At 51.6% G+C, this 15,238-nt stretch overlaps 1 protein-coding gene across 1 annotated transcript; it reads left to right on the forward strand.

Annotated features, from left to right (window-relative positions):
• Positions 1-8,682: 8,682 nt before the first annotated feature.
• CCDC17 (coiled-coil domain containing 17) lies at positions 8,683-15,003 on the forward strand. The gene is made up of 14 exons (XM_031969212.1): positions 8,683-8,866; positions 8,967-9,097; positions 9,356-9,403; positions 9,612-9,708; positions 9,908-10,055; positions 10,182-10,280; positions 10,693-10,805; positions 10,887-11,015; positions 12,535-12,680; positions 13,117-13,184; positions 13,269-13,472; positions 13,582-13,792; positions 13,880-13,990; positions 14,202-15,003. The coding sequence occupies exons 1-14, from the start codon at positions 8,683-8,685 to the stop codon at positions 14,319-14,321; spliced, it is 1,809 nt and encodes a 602-aa protein (XP_031825072.1). The 3' UTR covers positions 14,322-15,003.
• The last annotated feature ends 235 nt before the right edge of the window (positions 15,004-15,238 follow it).

Genomic DNA, 15,238 nt, shown 5'->3' on the forward strand with positions numbered 1-15,238 from the left:
GCATGCAACCCAAAACAACAAATCAGTGAATTGACCATGTAATTTTAAAAGGTTGAAAAAAAGAAAACAAATAGAATTTTTTTTTAAATAAAAGATATCAACAAAATTGAAAGCAAAAAACTGCTAAACCTGCTGTTTCATAATAAAGTTAGGGTTTTTCCATTTTTAATAGTATTTTTCCAGTTACAAGTAAAGATGGTTTATAACAAATTTTTCCCCTCATCTTTCCCTTCTCCACATTACCAAACAATCTGTTACATATTATACATATGCTTTTTTTTTTTATGCTGAGGCAATTGGGGTTAAGTGACTTGCCCAGGGTCATACAGCCAAGAAGTGTTAAGTGTCTGAGGTCCACCATGCACTGCGCCACTTACCTGCCCCCATATGCTTTCATTTTTAATCTATTTTTATGAGAGTCATGTTGGGAAAGAAAAAGGAAAAACCACAATGAAAAAATAAAAGTAGTGAAAATAGTATTCTTTGCACCACATTCAGTCTCCATAATTCTTTCTCTGGATGCCGATGGCATTTTCCATCCAGAGTTTATTGGAATTGCTTTGGATCACCAAATTGCTGAAAAGAGCTGTCATGACTGATCATATAATTTTGCTGTTACTGTGTATGATCTGGCTCTGCTCACTTCACTCAGTACCACTTCATGTAAATCTGCCAGGTTTTTCTAAAATCAGCCTGTTCATTTCCTATAGAATAATTTTCCATTACCTTCATAGGTCATAACTTATATTCAGCCATTCCCCAATTAATGGAAATCCACTGTCCAAATTTTTGCCCCCACAAAAAGAGCTGCTATAAATATTTTTGCACTGTGGGTCCTTTTCCCTCTTGTGATCTCTGGAATACAAATCCAGCTGTGCTACTTATTTCTGGATCAAACAGGAGGCACAGCTAATGAAGTTGTTGAAAAAAATAAACCGCTACTTGGATTTATCTGAAAAAGGAAAACCAAATTGTTCCCTATTAAAAATGAAAAAACTCAACTGAAATCAAGGAAATTTTCAGAAGCAATTTTGCCCAATTATAGTTGGTAACCTAGAGGAAATAAATGGATATTGGGGAAAAAATATGAAATAAAAGAAATAGATAAATAATGCAATATCAAAGTTGTTGAACAAGCTATAAATGGATTCCCAAAGAAATCACTCTGGGACTAGATCAATTTGCAAGTTAATTTAATCACTTATTCTGGGAATAATTCCAGTTTTCTATAAAATGTTTGCAACAAGAAAGCACCCTTCCAATCTCTATGATACCAATATGGTCTTGAGACTGAGAAAGAAATACATAGAAGGAAATTCCCAAATGAATACCAATTTTTTAAAAAATTATATGCTGGCAAGCAGGCATTTGACTAGATTGAGTTTATGCTGGGAATGCAGGGCTGGTTCAACAAAAGGAATCCTATAAATATAAAATTAATAATATTAATCTGCAGAAAAGGCTTTTTAACAAAATGCAACATTTACTTTATCAAAAACTATAATTACAGGAATAAATTGACTTTTCTAGAGGCTACTAGATGATACATTGGATGGAGTGCTGAGCCAGGAGTAAGGAAGACTTCAAATCTGACTTCAGACACTTATTAGCTGGATGACCCTGTACAAGTCATTTAACTTGTTTGTTTCTACAACTACAAAATAGGAATAATATGAGAATTGTGAAAATCAAATACGATACTTGTAAAACATTTAGCACAGCTGTGCTATTCTACAACTGTGCATTCGTTTGGTTACTTCTTTTTTTCTTGTTCCTCAATACAGTAAATGATAACTAGCTAAAATCAAAAGCAAACAATATATAATGGAGGAAAGTTAGTCTTTTTTTTATTCTTCAGTAAGATCAAGGATAAAGCAAAGGTGCCGTTATCACGGCATAGTGCTAGAAACTCTAGCTTGAGAACTTAAAAAAAATTTTTTAAAAATTGAGGGAATAAGCTTAGGCAAAGAGGAAACAAATTTCTTCTTTATATACGATATACAGATTTACTTAGCAAACCCCAAAGAGTGAAATTAAAATGTAATTGAAAGTTCAGCAAAATTGCAGGATATAAAATATTTTGGAGTGTTTCTACCAAGATGCAACCAGAGACCCTGTGACTCCAACTGTAAAACGCTAAAGTTTAAAGCACTAAAGATATAGTTAAATGGCGAAATGTTAACTGCTTGTTGGTAGCCAATATAGAAGTGACAGTGCTACCTAGATTAATTTACTTAGCAAAGTGCTATACCAAACTACCAGAGCAATATTTTAAATAGTTAAGATAGTAGAATTTGTATGGAGGAGAAAAAGTCAAGAATCTCATGGGAAATTTTAAAAATGGAGATCCCAAAGTGAACTACAAAACCGATACTGGAGTGCCTTCCCTCCCCCCCCCAAAAAAGCATAATGTTTGGTAAACCCAAAGATCCCAGTAACAGGAGTTGGAGTTTTGGGAAGAGCTTTTCCTATCTTTTCATTATACCCCCTTCTCATATACTCAGGTGATCCTCTGGCACCCCTACCGTTCTTCTCACAGACCATCATCTGCCTCTGGGCATTTTCCATGGCTGTCTTCCGAGCCCAGAATGCTCTAGTTCCTTATCTCCTCCTGGCTTCCCAGACTTCAAGTCTCACCTAAAGTCCCACCAGCTACATGAAGACTTTCCTGAGCCCCCTTAATGCTAGTGTCTTCCTTCTGTCTTCATTTCTCTTAAATGATATATGGTATCATATATTAACATATAAAAATACATTAATCCTGGATATCTTGTTTGTACATGATTCTGTTGTGCTTTTTTTTTTTTTTGAAAATATGAATTTGTTCCAACAAAATTGAAATATTATGGACAATTTGTGTTGTTTATGCAAATTTTTCTCTGCAAGAAACAGAGAAAACAGAATATCATTTCACAACAACTTTGGACCTTTCAACACTGCTTCCCAAGCAGACTTCAGGATTTATCTTCCTAATGCAATAGGAGCTATGGGCTGAGGAGAGCCAATCCCATCCACAGTATTCCATTCTGTGTAATGCCTCTAGCCCCAGTGTCAATCCTCTCATCCTCAATTACAACTTTCCTGTACCAGGCTCACAGGAACCTGGGTCACAGCTTCTGATTCCACCATTAAGTTATTGCATTATTTATGTACTTCTTAACTAACACTTTATATAAAATTGTATTTCCATTTTTTTAATAATTATAACTTTTTATTGACAGAATCCATGCCTGGGTAATTTTTTTACAACATTGTCCCTTGCACTCAATTCTGTTCCGACTTTAACCCTCCCTCCCTCCTTCCCCTAGATGGCAAGCAGTCCTATACAAGTTAAATATGTCACAGTATATCCTAGATACAGTATATGTGTGCAGAACCAAACAGTTCTCTTGTTGCACAGGAAGAATTGGATTCAGAAGGTAAAACCAAATGCAAGCAGTTTACATTCATTTCCCGGTGTTCTTTCTTTGGGTGTAGCTGCTTCCGTCCATCCTTAATCAATTGAAACTGAGTTAGGTCTTCTCTTTGTCAAAGAAATCCACTTCCATCAGAATACATCCTCATATGGTATCGTTGTTGAGGTATATAATGATCTGGTTCTGCTTATATTTCCATTTTCATTAGGTTCTTATCTTTTTGTTTATACATCACGGAATAAATTGTTGTGTTTTATGCCCCTAAACCTATTTTTGCTATAAACTCTTATTTTTACTGCAAGATTGTACTGTTTAGTGATGACTTGTCATGGTATGGTAGAGCTGACTGTAGTTGTTCACCTTGTCTCCTCCATTAAATTGGGAATTCCTTGAAAATAAGAATGTCTTTTTTGTTATTGCTTAGGTTATACATTGTAATGTTCTTCTCTAAAATATATTGTTCTCTGGGAGCAGGTTTCTCAGGGGGGCTTCTGAAAGCAGCCTTTGTTTCAGTTCAGATCAATAATCACCTCAAATGCAGCCAGGAGTTGGCCAGAAGTCCAAATCCTTTATTGTTTCCTTTTAAGTCTTGTCTCCTTCCTTGGGCCCAGTTAGCTTTCTTAGAGGCCTATCTCTCTCCTTGGTTCCTGCCGCTAGTCCTTTGCCTCTTCAGCTTCAGGCTCCAGCCAGCACAAAGGTAGAAGATGGAATGAATCTGCCTCCACCTCCAAGAATGGGCTTGTATCTCTCTGACTTGTGAATATCCTGGACTCATGAATCTCCTTGCCTGAATCTCCTCAAGTCCCCAGCCAGCACAAAGGTGGAAGTTGGAATGAATCTGACTCCGCCTCAGTGGGCTTCTGGGCTTCTGTGGCCTTGTGGGAACTCCTCCTTATATATACTCTCTTAAAGGTGTGAACTCTAATAAGTATTAAGTACATAAGCATTGTCTCTATCAATTCCAGTGACTTAGCACCTTGTTTCAAGTTCTGGCCCATAACAATACATGAACAATCATGTTAAACCTATTTCCACATTAGTCATATTGTAAAAGAATCGGAACAAAAGAAAAAGAAGCGAAAATAATATGCTTCAATAAACTGAGAAAACATTTTTACATTCAAAGATTCTGATAAATGCCTCATTTCTAAAATATATGGAGATTTGACTCAAATTTACAAGAATTCAAGCCATTCTCCGATTGATAAATGGTCAAGGGATATGTACAGCCAGTTTTCAGATGAAGAAATTGAAACCATTTCTAGTCTTCTGAAAAGATGCTGTGCACAAATCACTGTTGATCAGAGAAATGCGAATTAAGACAGCTCTGAGATACCATTACACACCTCTCAGATTGGCTAGAATGACAGGGAAAGATAATGATGAATGTTGAAGGGGACGGGGGAAAACTGGGACACTGATGCATTGTTGGTGGAACTGTGAATGGATCCAACCATTCTGGAGAGCAATTTGGAACTATGCTCAAAAAGTTATCATACTGTGCCTACCTTTTAATCCAGAGAGGAAAAGGGACCCACATATGCAAGAATATTTGTGGCAGCCCTTATTGTAGTGGCAAGAAACTGGAAATATGTGTATAATATTCCCTTGATACTGCTCACTTGACTCAGCATAAATTCATGTAAATCTTGTCAGGTTTTTTTTTTTTTGCAATTCATCTGCTCATCATTTCTTATAGCACAATACTGTTTTGCTACAATTTATTCAGTCATTCCCCAATTGATGGGCACCCCCTCAATTTTCAATCTTGTCACCACAGGAGGAGCTGCTATAAATATTTTTGTACATGTGGATCCTTTTCCCTTTTTTTGGATTCTCTAAAATCCAGACAGAGCAGTGATATCATTGCTGAATCAAAGCCCTTTGGGCATAGTTCCAAATTGCTCTCCAGAATGGATGGATATATTCCCAACTCCAGCAATGCATTATTGATCCAATTTTCCCATATCTTCTCCACATTTTTCATTTTCCTTTCCTGTCATGTTAGCTAATTTGATAGATATGAGGTGCTATCTTAGAGTTTTAATTTGCTTTTCTCTAATCAAGTGATTTAGAGCCTTTTTTCCTCTAACTATAGTTTTAGTTTCTTCATCTGAAAACGGCCTGTTTATATCTTTTGACTATCAATTGGGGAATGGCTTGTATTTTATAAATCTGATTTTGTTCTCTATATAAATTAGGCCTTTATCAGAAATACTGACTATAAAAATGTTCTAGCTTCCTGCTTCCCTTTTAATCTTGGTTGCATTGATTTTGTTTGTGCAAAACCTTCTGGTCCTGAAGACTTTTTTCTTAGGGATTTCATTGATGGTTTGCTCATTTTTTTTTTCTAAAATGAGATTATTTAAATATTGTATTTACTGACAAGCACACTTATTTCCAAAAATCCTGGAAAGACGTGAATTGTTGCTAAGTGAAGTGAGTAAAACCAAAAAAACGCTGTACTCAGCAACAAGATTATGTGATGATCAATTGTGATGGACTTGGATCTTTTCAACAAAAGAAAGAACCAATCTGTATACAGAAAGAGAACTGTAGATACAATATATATTGAGGCATAGTATTTTCATCTCTTTTGTTTTATTTTTCCCTTTTGATCTGATTTGTCTTGTACAGCATGACAAATATGGAAATATGTTTAGAAGAATTGCAGATGTTTAAGCTATATTGGATTTTTTTTTAAGTTATCTAAGGAAGAGAGAAAAGGAGAGGGAGAAAAATTTGGAACACAAGGTTTTGCAAAAGTGAATGTTGAAAACTATCTTTGCATGTACTTGGAAAAATAAAAGGCTATTATTAAAAGAAACTAAATACAACAGAAACAGAATCTATTTCAAACTATCATATGGCGATAAAACAATTTTTAAAAAGGATATAGCAAAATAAATATATTTTCAATTAAGAGGATATAATAAAGTTCTTGTTTCTCTTACATCCGTTGTAGAAAATTTGAGAATTTGTACTCCAAAAAATTGTTTTTGCACAAAAATAAGTATGGAATTGAAAAATAAATTTTCTCCTCATTTAAAAAAAAAGTATTTTATTTCCTCTTCTGTTATTCTGGGCAACTTATATTTTTGTAAATATTCATCCATTTCATTAGACTCTCAGATTTATTGGCATACAACTGGGCAAAAGAGCTAATTGTTGCTTTAATTTTTATTGGTAAGGAATTCACCCTTTTCATTTTTTATATTGGTTATTTTGTTTTTTTATATTGGTCATTCTTTAGGATCAGAGTATTTAGTTTCCAATAATTTTTTAGTCCCTCTTTCCAGAGTCCCTTTTTACACATACTTTTTATTGCATTGTGATCTGAAAAGCATGATTTTTTTTTAATATTTCTGCCTTTCTGCATTTGATTGTTAAGTTTTTATGTCTTAACACATGGTCAGTCTTTGTGTAGGTGCCATCATCACTGAGAAAAGGGTTTATTCCTTTCTATTCCCATTCAGTTTTCTCCAGTTCTATCATATGTAACTTTTCTAAAATTCTATTCACTTCATTATTTTGTCGTTAGATTTATCTAGTTCTGAGAGGAAAAGTTGGTTTGCTCAGACCCTATCTGTGCTGTGTCGTACTCCCTTTTAGCCCAACTTTCCTTCTCCAAATACGCGTAAAGAGAGTTTTCCAGATTCTTTTTTGTAAAACTTTGTTTTCCCACTTTCCCTCACTTCCCCCCACCCAAGTCAGTAGTCTGATCTAGGTTACCTAGAGACCCTCCAAGTTATCATAAGCTGGAAAATGGTTTCACTCCATCTTTCTGTGGGTTCTGTGGCCCTAGAATGCACTTAGAGGCTTGATTTACTGTAGTTTTCAAGGGAAACTTCAAGCAACTTGTTGGTTTTTCTCCCCCATCTTGGCTCAGCCTGGCAAGGATGTTTTTTGCCTGTGCCCCCTCAGTAGTTGGCACAGAACCTGGCACATCCCAATAAGTGCTTTTGAGAAGGTGGCGGGTGAAGGAGATGGTAGGGAAGGGGTCTCTGCTGCAGGTTTCATTGGTAAAGAATAGGGCTCCCCCTTTGTGGGAGACGGAGATGGAGGCTCTGGTGCCCATCTGGGCAAGAAGGGGTGAGAAGCTGCCTCTGGGTGATGGCGGGTGCATCTGGGGCGTTTGTCAAAGGCCGAGGGGGTGGAAGGGACCTTAAGTAAGGGACCGAGGTGATTGGGGGGGTTGAGGGAGAGGCGCTTTGTACAGCCATGGCCCCCAGCTGGGGAAGAGAGGAAAAACTGAACAAATCCTCCCCGAGGGAGGAAGGCAGCCCAGTGACCAGGGGGGCTGGGCAGCCACTGACCACCAGGATTCTGATCTGGAGGAGGAGTGACTGAGGGAGGGAGGTGAAAGCCTGGAAGTGGCAAAGGGGAGAGAAGCCATCCGAAGTCCCTCTCCTGGCCCGTGAACGCGGGCAGGAAGGAACACATGCCCACTAACAGGCCGGGCAGGGAGGAGGAGGAAGCTGAAAAACGAAGGGGCGTCCCAGAGGGTGCAGGGGGAGGGAAGAGCATTTGGGGGGAACAAGACAAGGAAATAAGGCATCAAGTGGGTCTGGGCTTTGCCCACGGGGATTCGGAATCCCGGGGGGGGGTTAGGGGGTCCCCAGGGGTGAGGGCGGAAATCTGATCTCCCCGGGGAGATCCAAGCTCTGAGTGGGGGGCTCCGAGCAGATGGCACTGGCTCAGTGTGGTGGGGGCGAGGTAAGAAGAGCCCTGCTCTCAGGCCCTCGTTTCTCACAAAAAAGGAGGTTCCCGGGTTTGGGAGACAGGAGGCCCTGGGGAGGAAGGGAAATGTTGGCAGGATGCGAAGCTTCAGAGGAGCCGGAGCAGGACCCAAGGGCCACCGAGGCTAGAGCTCAGGGTGGGACTGAGGCCAGAACTGAGGGTCTAGGGCCATGAGACCCCCCCTCCAGGGGGAAAAGCGTGGGAGGGGGAAGCAGGGGAGTAGAAGGGAGGAAAGCCCAGAGCCGGAGAAGGCCCTCTCCCACAAGATGGCAGCCCACAGCCCCGGGGCAGTTTGTGCCCTCCCCCCGCCCGGGGTTGCTGGGCACCGGACTCTTGGTCCCAAACACAAACAGGAGGCCTTGGAGACGCAGCCTGCGCTACCAAGCCCGGGCCCTGCCCAGTAACGGACCCGCCCTGGGCCTGGCCGCCTCCCCGGGCCACTCGGTCGGCGGCTCCCCGGGTCTCTGCCTCCCTCCTGGCCAGTTCTCCATCCGGGCGTCTCCGGCCGCGTCTGTCCCGGGCAGCGATGGCATCTGGCCCAGAGGAGCCAGGGCCGGGGGCCCCGGGATCCTTCCCTTGCCCGGCCTGCGACATGGTTTTCCCTTCCAGGACACTGCGGGACAGCCACGCCCACCGCTTCTGCATCGGCCACCTCACCGGGGGGCTCCCTCAGGGCCGCAGGGAGGGCCCGGCCCCCCGCCCAACAGTGAGTGGCAGGTGCCCAGCCCCGGGCCCTCCCGCCCCTGCAGCCCGGCCGCCTCCCCAGGCCCCCTGACTGCTGCAGGTCATAATCCCCACGTTCAGGGGGAGCTTCGGGGCCTCAGCCGGGATCTCGTTGCCAGGTTCAGTCCCACCAGCCCGAGGATCACGTGGAGACCCACAAAAGCGCCCTAGAGCAGGGGGAAGCCGGTGGCGACACCCTGAAGAGGCTGGCAGATGAGGTGCCTGGGGGACGATCCCTTCCCCGAGCCCCCCCCAGGAGGGCTCCTAAAGGCTCCTAGGGTCCTTGTGGGCCTGTGCCCCCTGGGCTTTCACCTCCCTCCCCTGCCCCGGCTCTCCTGCCCCTTTCTGCCTCTGGCTTCCCCTCCTCCCCCTCGCCCAGACCTTGGGCTCTTCTGGAGCTCCTGGGCTGGGGAGAAAGCCTCTGTGACCTCCAGCCTCAGACAGAGCCCATAGGCCTCGCTTCCTCCCCGGCCCAGGTGCAAAGGCTCCGAGTCGCACTGCAAGCCCCGGCCCCTCCGCAGAAGGTGAGGCCCAGGGAGCCCCCGCTTTGTAGGAAAGGGCCATTGGGGCCGGCTCAAGGTGGGGAGGCCTGGGAGGGGACCGGCGGCCCAGGTCCCAGCTGTTGTCGGAGGGGCTCCGGGCCCTGCCTCCAGGCTCGGGCTCCGCCCGCTGGGCCTCAGGCTGGGGGGCGGGGGTCCTGGGGGGCGGCAAGGGCAGCTCCCCTCTCCTCAGGGTGCTGTAGGCCCCCGCGCCCACTTGGAGGCCCTTCACGCTCGCCGGCTGGCAGAGATTGGAGCCCGGACCAGGCGGCTGGAGAAGCGCCGGGAGGGTACGGCGAGGGCTAGAACCTGGAGGGGCGGGAGTGAGCCCAGGATCTGCTGGGGGTCAGAGCTGGGGCTGAGGGGATCTGCTTGGCCCCCTCTCCCCCTTCCCCAGCAGGACTTCTGTGTCCTCGGAGCACGGGGGAAGGGGCAGAGCCCCTCTTTGGTGACGGGCTGGGTGCCAGGCGAGCCCTCCTGCCCCTGCAGAGATCCGGCAGCAGCTGGGGGAGGTGGCAGGGGGTGACGCCGGCCCAGGGGTCCTGGGCCAGGTGATGCTGGCGATCCAGGCCCAGGAGACGAGGACCCAGCAGGCTCTGGACTCTCTTGGGGAGCGCGTGGACAAACTGCAGGCAAGGTGAGCCCCTTCGCCCCTGCTCAGGGTCAGGGCCCACACCTGCAGCCAGAAGGTCCTCATGGCTGGGGGGGGGGGGGCAGGGCCCAGGAGAGCCCTGTGCCCACCCCCACCTTCCTTATTCCCCAGGACTCAGCCGGACCTCCCAGCAGGGAAGGAGGGGGATGGGCCCCTGCTGGGCCCCCTTGCCCTACCTGCCAGCCAAGGAGTCCTGGCTTCGGAGATTCGGTGAGAGCCGCGGCCGGGCCTGTCTTGGGGTCCCGGGGCTGCCATGGCCAAGGACAGCCGGCGGGGGAACCCAGGGGGCCGGCAGGGAGGCAGGGGCAAGCTTCCCTGCACTGCAGGGGTCCTGCCCAGCCAGGCCCGGAGCCAGGGGGCCGCTGAGGGGCTCCTCCTGGGGGGCAAGGGGCAGCCAGCCCTCCCGGCCGGACAGGGGAGCAGGCCGAGGCCCAGGGGAGCAGGCGGGGCCTGGGGCGGCTGCCTCCACAGCAGGTGTCCTTTCACCCACTCTCCCTGGTCCAAGATGGCAGAGCCCAGACCGGACACAGGCCCGTCCATCCCAAATCAAGCCTTGGCTCTCACGATGTCACCGTGGACAAGCCCTGCCGGCCTTCAGCAGCCTCCTCTTCCTCCTGCCTAGGGCTCTGCAGACGTTCTACCTCCAGGCCGGAGGCAGAGACCCCGGGGTCCTGGCCCAGATATGGGAGCTGCACCTGGAAGCTGCCCTGCTGGAGGGGAGGGGCGGGCGCAAGCGTGAGTGACCGCGGGGGTATCCTGAGGGAGGAGGGAAAGGGAGGCCGGGGCCGGAGGGAGTCAGAGGCCACTGATCCACAGAAGGGAAGGCGGCCGCCGGCCCGCGGGCACCAGACACACAGCTGCAGGCCCTGGAAGCCATCAACAGGCACTTGGAGACTGAGATCCTGGCCCTGCAGACCCAGAGGGGACCCCGGAGAGCCCGGCAGCGTGAGTGCCCGCCCCTCTGAACCCTGGGAAGACCCTGGAGGTCCCTCCGCCGGTCAGGCACTCGGCACAGATGTCGGTCAGCCAGGCAGGACGGGGGGAAGGAGGTCAGGGGCCCTTCCTACCCTGACGGGAGAGAGCTCCCCCCTGAGGTCTCCTGTAATGGAGGGCTGTGTCCTTGCTGACAATAGCCCCCCTGTGAGCTCCCCTTTCACGTCCCCCTCCTGTCACTGTCCACTTCCGGCAAATCTCCAGACGTGTCTCCCTCCAACAGGGCGGCCACGCACATCCTTGCCCATGTGGGCCCCTCCCTCCCCTTTAAGAGCTCTTTGGGATACAGGCCCAGCAGAAACACCAGGTTACAGGGTGGGCACGGTCTGGCAGCCCTGTGGCCACAGTTCCAGATTGTTCTCCAGAATGGCTGGATCCTTTCACAGCCGCACCCCCCCCAACATGTGCCATTACTTTCCCTGTCAGTTCAGCGGGTCTGAGAGGGGTGCGCCCTATCTCGGAGCCGTCTCAATTCACATTTCTCCCATCGAGTCATTTAGAGCATTTTTTATATGACCAGAAATAACTAATTTCTTCATCTGAAAATTCTGTTCCCTCCCTTTGACCATCAAATGAGATGTTCATAAACGTCTCCAGGGCTGGGTGCAGAGTAGATACCTAACGTGCGCTTCCTCCCTTCATCCTTCCTTCTTTTCCCGTCCTCCCTCCCTCATCCCTTCCCTCCTCCCTCTCCCTCATCCCTTCCCTCCTCCCGATGCCCTCACGTTCTCGGCCCTGTACGGACGGAGCCTGTAACTGTAGGGACTGGGAAACATCATTTCTTCCCGGTCAGTGTTTGATTGTGTCTGTTTCACAAACCCGGGCCGGCCTCCCCCGCCAAGGGGGACACTTTAGGAAGCCGCTCTAGAAGCTTCTGGCCCGCTCCCGGGAGGGGGCGGCTCGGTCCCTCTCCCGCCCTTGCGTCCCCACAAAGGGGGCTCCCGCAGGCCGAGGCCGGGGAGACGGGCGGGAGCTGGGCCCGATGTTCTCTGACCTCGGGGCCTCCGGTGACACCTGTCACCTCTGCCCGTTAGGGGAGGCCCCGGGAGCCCACCGTTTCTGCCTGGGGGGGGGGGGGGACACGGGGAGGCCCGCGGCCTCTGGCTGCAGGGGAAGAGCCTAGGGAGAACACGGGGGCGTGCAGCCCCCCGGAGGGGGCGGGCGGGATTCCGGGGGGGGGCAGCTGGCTCTGCCTCCAGCCGGCGGCTCCCGTGGGGTCCCTTCTGCGCACGCCCCTCCCCCCATCTTATCCCCAAGCCCAGCCCCAGACCCTCCCTTCCCTCTGTAAACCGGAGCAGGGCTAGGCCGGGGGACCCTCCCGCGCGCCCCGGGGCCCCGGCCCGGACACACCCGGGCCTCCCCGTCCTCGTCCCCGCGGAGACCCCGCCGGCCCATTCGCGCCCGCCGGCCGCAGCGCGGAGGATGCCGGGAGCTGATCCGGGCCCCCGGGACCCCGCGTTTCTGCCCTCAGGCCCGCGGGAGCCTCAGGCGGAGGAGGGGCCCGGGCTGCTCCCGAGAGGAAGAGGAGGCTCTGCCCGCCTGCCACCCCCTGTGGCTCCTCCGCTGCCGCCGCCTGCCCCGGGATTCCCCGGAGACCCTCCTATGCCAGGCCTGAGGGTGAGGACGCCAAGGCCCAGGCAGGGAACTGAGACTCATAGTGGGTAAGTGATTTGTACAGCTAATAACTGTCTGGGATGCAATTTGAATTTAGATTTTCCTGACTCCAAGTCCTGCATTCTCTCTATTACACCTCAATCTCAACTACATGCCTCAATTCAATGCCTTCTATTGAAGCTTCTCTCTTAACATAAAGGTCCTAGGTACATTTTTAGGACCTTTTAATTCTTTGGTACAATGTTTTCAGGCAGATATTCAGAGTTCAGTATTTAACTTTCCTTAAGACCTCTTTCAAGAATACTTTCTCACAAGGCAGAAAATATGGATTAATTGAAACACACATTACTCCCCCCCCCCCCCCCCCCTGACGTTGGAGCGGGGCTGGGCGCAGCCCGGAGGGCTTCCTGGAGACCGCGGGCTTGTCTCTCTGCCCCAGGAGAGGCCGCAGAGCCGCCAGCTCCTCCCCCCGCCCGAGGTGCTGGGCCCGGCTCCCTACGACCCAGGGTGAGCCCCCGGACCGCGGGGACGGGGGGAGAGGGGGGGAGGCGGGGCCGCCGCCGCCACAGCCCGCGTCCCCTCCTCCCGCAGGGCCGGCTTCGCCGTCTTCTATGACTTCCTCCTGGGGCTGGAGCCCGCGTGGTCGCAGGTGCGGCTGGTGACGGCCTTGGCGCGGGCCGGGCGGGAGAGCGGCGGCACCGCGCTGCCCCCGCGGCCCTGCCTGCCGCTGCCCCCCGACCCGGGGGCGCCGCTGGGCCGCTGCGCGGTGCTGGCCGCCCGGCAGCCCGTCCCCAGGTCAGTGACAGCCGCCCCCAGCCCGGGCCCGTCCGAGGCCGCTGCCCTCCAGCCCCCCGGCCGCGGCCCCGGGCTTCCCCCCGCCACGCCCGCTGCCCCGCCCCCACAGGCTGCCCCCCTCCGCGGCGGTGACGCTGGTCGCAGAGCTTCAGGCCTGGGGCCTCTGGGACGGAGGCCGGGAGCCGAGGCCGCAGGCCTGGGCCAGCCTGCCGCTGTTTGACCGGGAGCGGAGGGTGCTCAGCGGCCGCTGGAGGCTGCCTCTGCGGGCGCTGCCCCGGGCCCCGGGCCTCGGCCCCCGGCAGCTCAATGCCATCCCTCAGGTCTGTGGCGGGCCCTGGGCGGGGGGAGGGGGGGGCGGGACCCCTCCCCCCGCTCCCAGCTCAGCTTGTCCCTCCCCCCGGGCCCAGGCCGGCCAGGCCGAGCTGTACCTGAGAATCGCGAACGCGAGGGACGCCGAGATCCAGGCACTGGCCACAGTGGACCCGACGCAAAGCCGGGAGTACCGCTACCTGCCCGCGGTGAGCCGGCGGCGCTGGCGCCAGACACGGCCCAAGCTTCCCGGGGCCGGGGTCTGAGGCCGGGCCCGGGGTCTGAGGCCCGGCCCGGGGTGCGGGCGGGGCCAGGAACGGCGCTTGCAGTGATCCCGCTGCCTGACACACGGGACTGTGGGGCCGAGACTGGGCCCGAGGTTCCAAGGGCCGGACCCTAAGCCTGCCTGCTCTCCCACAGGTATCGGACTCGGGCTCTCCGGAAGACCGCCTGTACCCCCACTTCCTGGGGCCCCCCAGCCTGCTCCCCTCCCTCTCCCTCTCCGATAGCTTCAGTGACCCTCCTCCTGCCCCAGAGTAGCCCCCTGAACACCCTTCGACTCCCGGCAAGCCAGGCCCCTCCTCCCCCCAATCTGCAGGGTATGGTCTGCTGGGGTGCCCTCATCTGCCGCCCGGCTCTGGGTCTGGATGGGTAGAGCCCAGACCAAACCCATCCCCAAGGCCCCGGCAGCTCGAGGCCACATGCCGGGACTTCCTCAGCCAGCAGGGTCTGGCCCAAAACACCCAGAACCAGCAGCCGAGGGGGATCCTTGGGGACACGCGCTTGGAGTCCATTCAGCACAGCGGCGGGCACCCCGACCTGGCACCTGGGAAATCCCGCCCCCGGAAGCCCCTTTGTTCCTCAGCCCAGAGAGGATGTTCACAGATGCAGAACCCACCCCCCACCCCCCGCTGCTGGTGACATTCACGGCCCACATAGAGAGGGACACAAGCCTTTGGCCCAACCATCCAGATGGGGAAAATCATGGATGAGGAAGGCTCATTGTCCCCAGACTGTGGCCCGAGGGTGGGATGGATATCAACGTATGTCAGGCACTGCCAGAGCCAGGATCAGCCCGAGCAGGGACCAGATGCTTTGGAGAAGCTGGTTTTTTTTTTGCTGAGGTAATTGGGGTTGTGACTTGCCCAGGGTCACACAGGTAGGGACACAGGTAGTGTCTGAAGCTGCATTAAAACTTCAGGGCCAGTTGCCATTGAGCTGCCCCATTGCATCTCCTTTTAATGACTCTCATGGCTCCTTCACCCCAGAATCCCGAGGCTCGGCCACAAGGGCAGGCTCCGGTGTCGCACGCTACACAGCTCCCTCTCGGAGCTTGAACTTCGTCCGGGGCTCACAGGCCTACCCTGGGGCTGCTGGGAAGCATCTGCAGGCCTTGAAATACATTGTTTCTCACAGATAAACGCGTGTTATCTCATGGGACAGAAAAAGCTGGCAAC

This window comes from Sarcophilus harrisii, chromosome 4 (assembly GCF_902635505.1).
Source record: "Sarcophilus harrisii chromosome 4, mSarHar1.11, whole genome shotgun sequence".
NCBI classification, from domain to species: domain Eukaryota; kingdom Metazoa; phylum Chordata; class Mammalia; order Dasyuromorphia; family Dasyuridae; genus Sarcophilus; species Sarcophilus harrisii.

What these genes read in the sequence shown, in the direction of transcription:
- CCDC17 (XM_031969212.1), top strand. Translation starts at nt 8,683, where the DNA reads ATGGCATCTGGCCCAGAGGAGCCAGGGCCGGGGGCCCCGGGATCCTTC. An exon ending in GGCCCCCCGCCCAACAGTGA is followed by an intron (nt 8,867 to 8,966) that starts GTGGCAGGTGCC and finishes GTTCAGGGGGAG; the next exon opens with CTTCGGGGCCTCAGCCGGGA. An exon ending in GGGGAGGGGCGGGCGCAAGC is followed by an intron (nt 10,806 to 10,886) that starts GTGAGTGACCGC and finishes ACTGATCCACAG; the next exon opens with AAGGGAAGGCGGCCGCCGGC.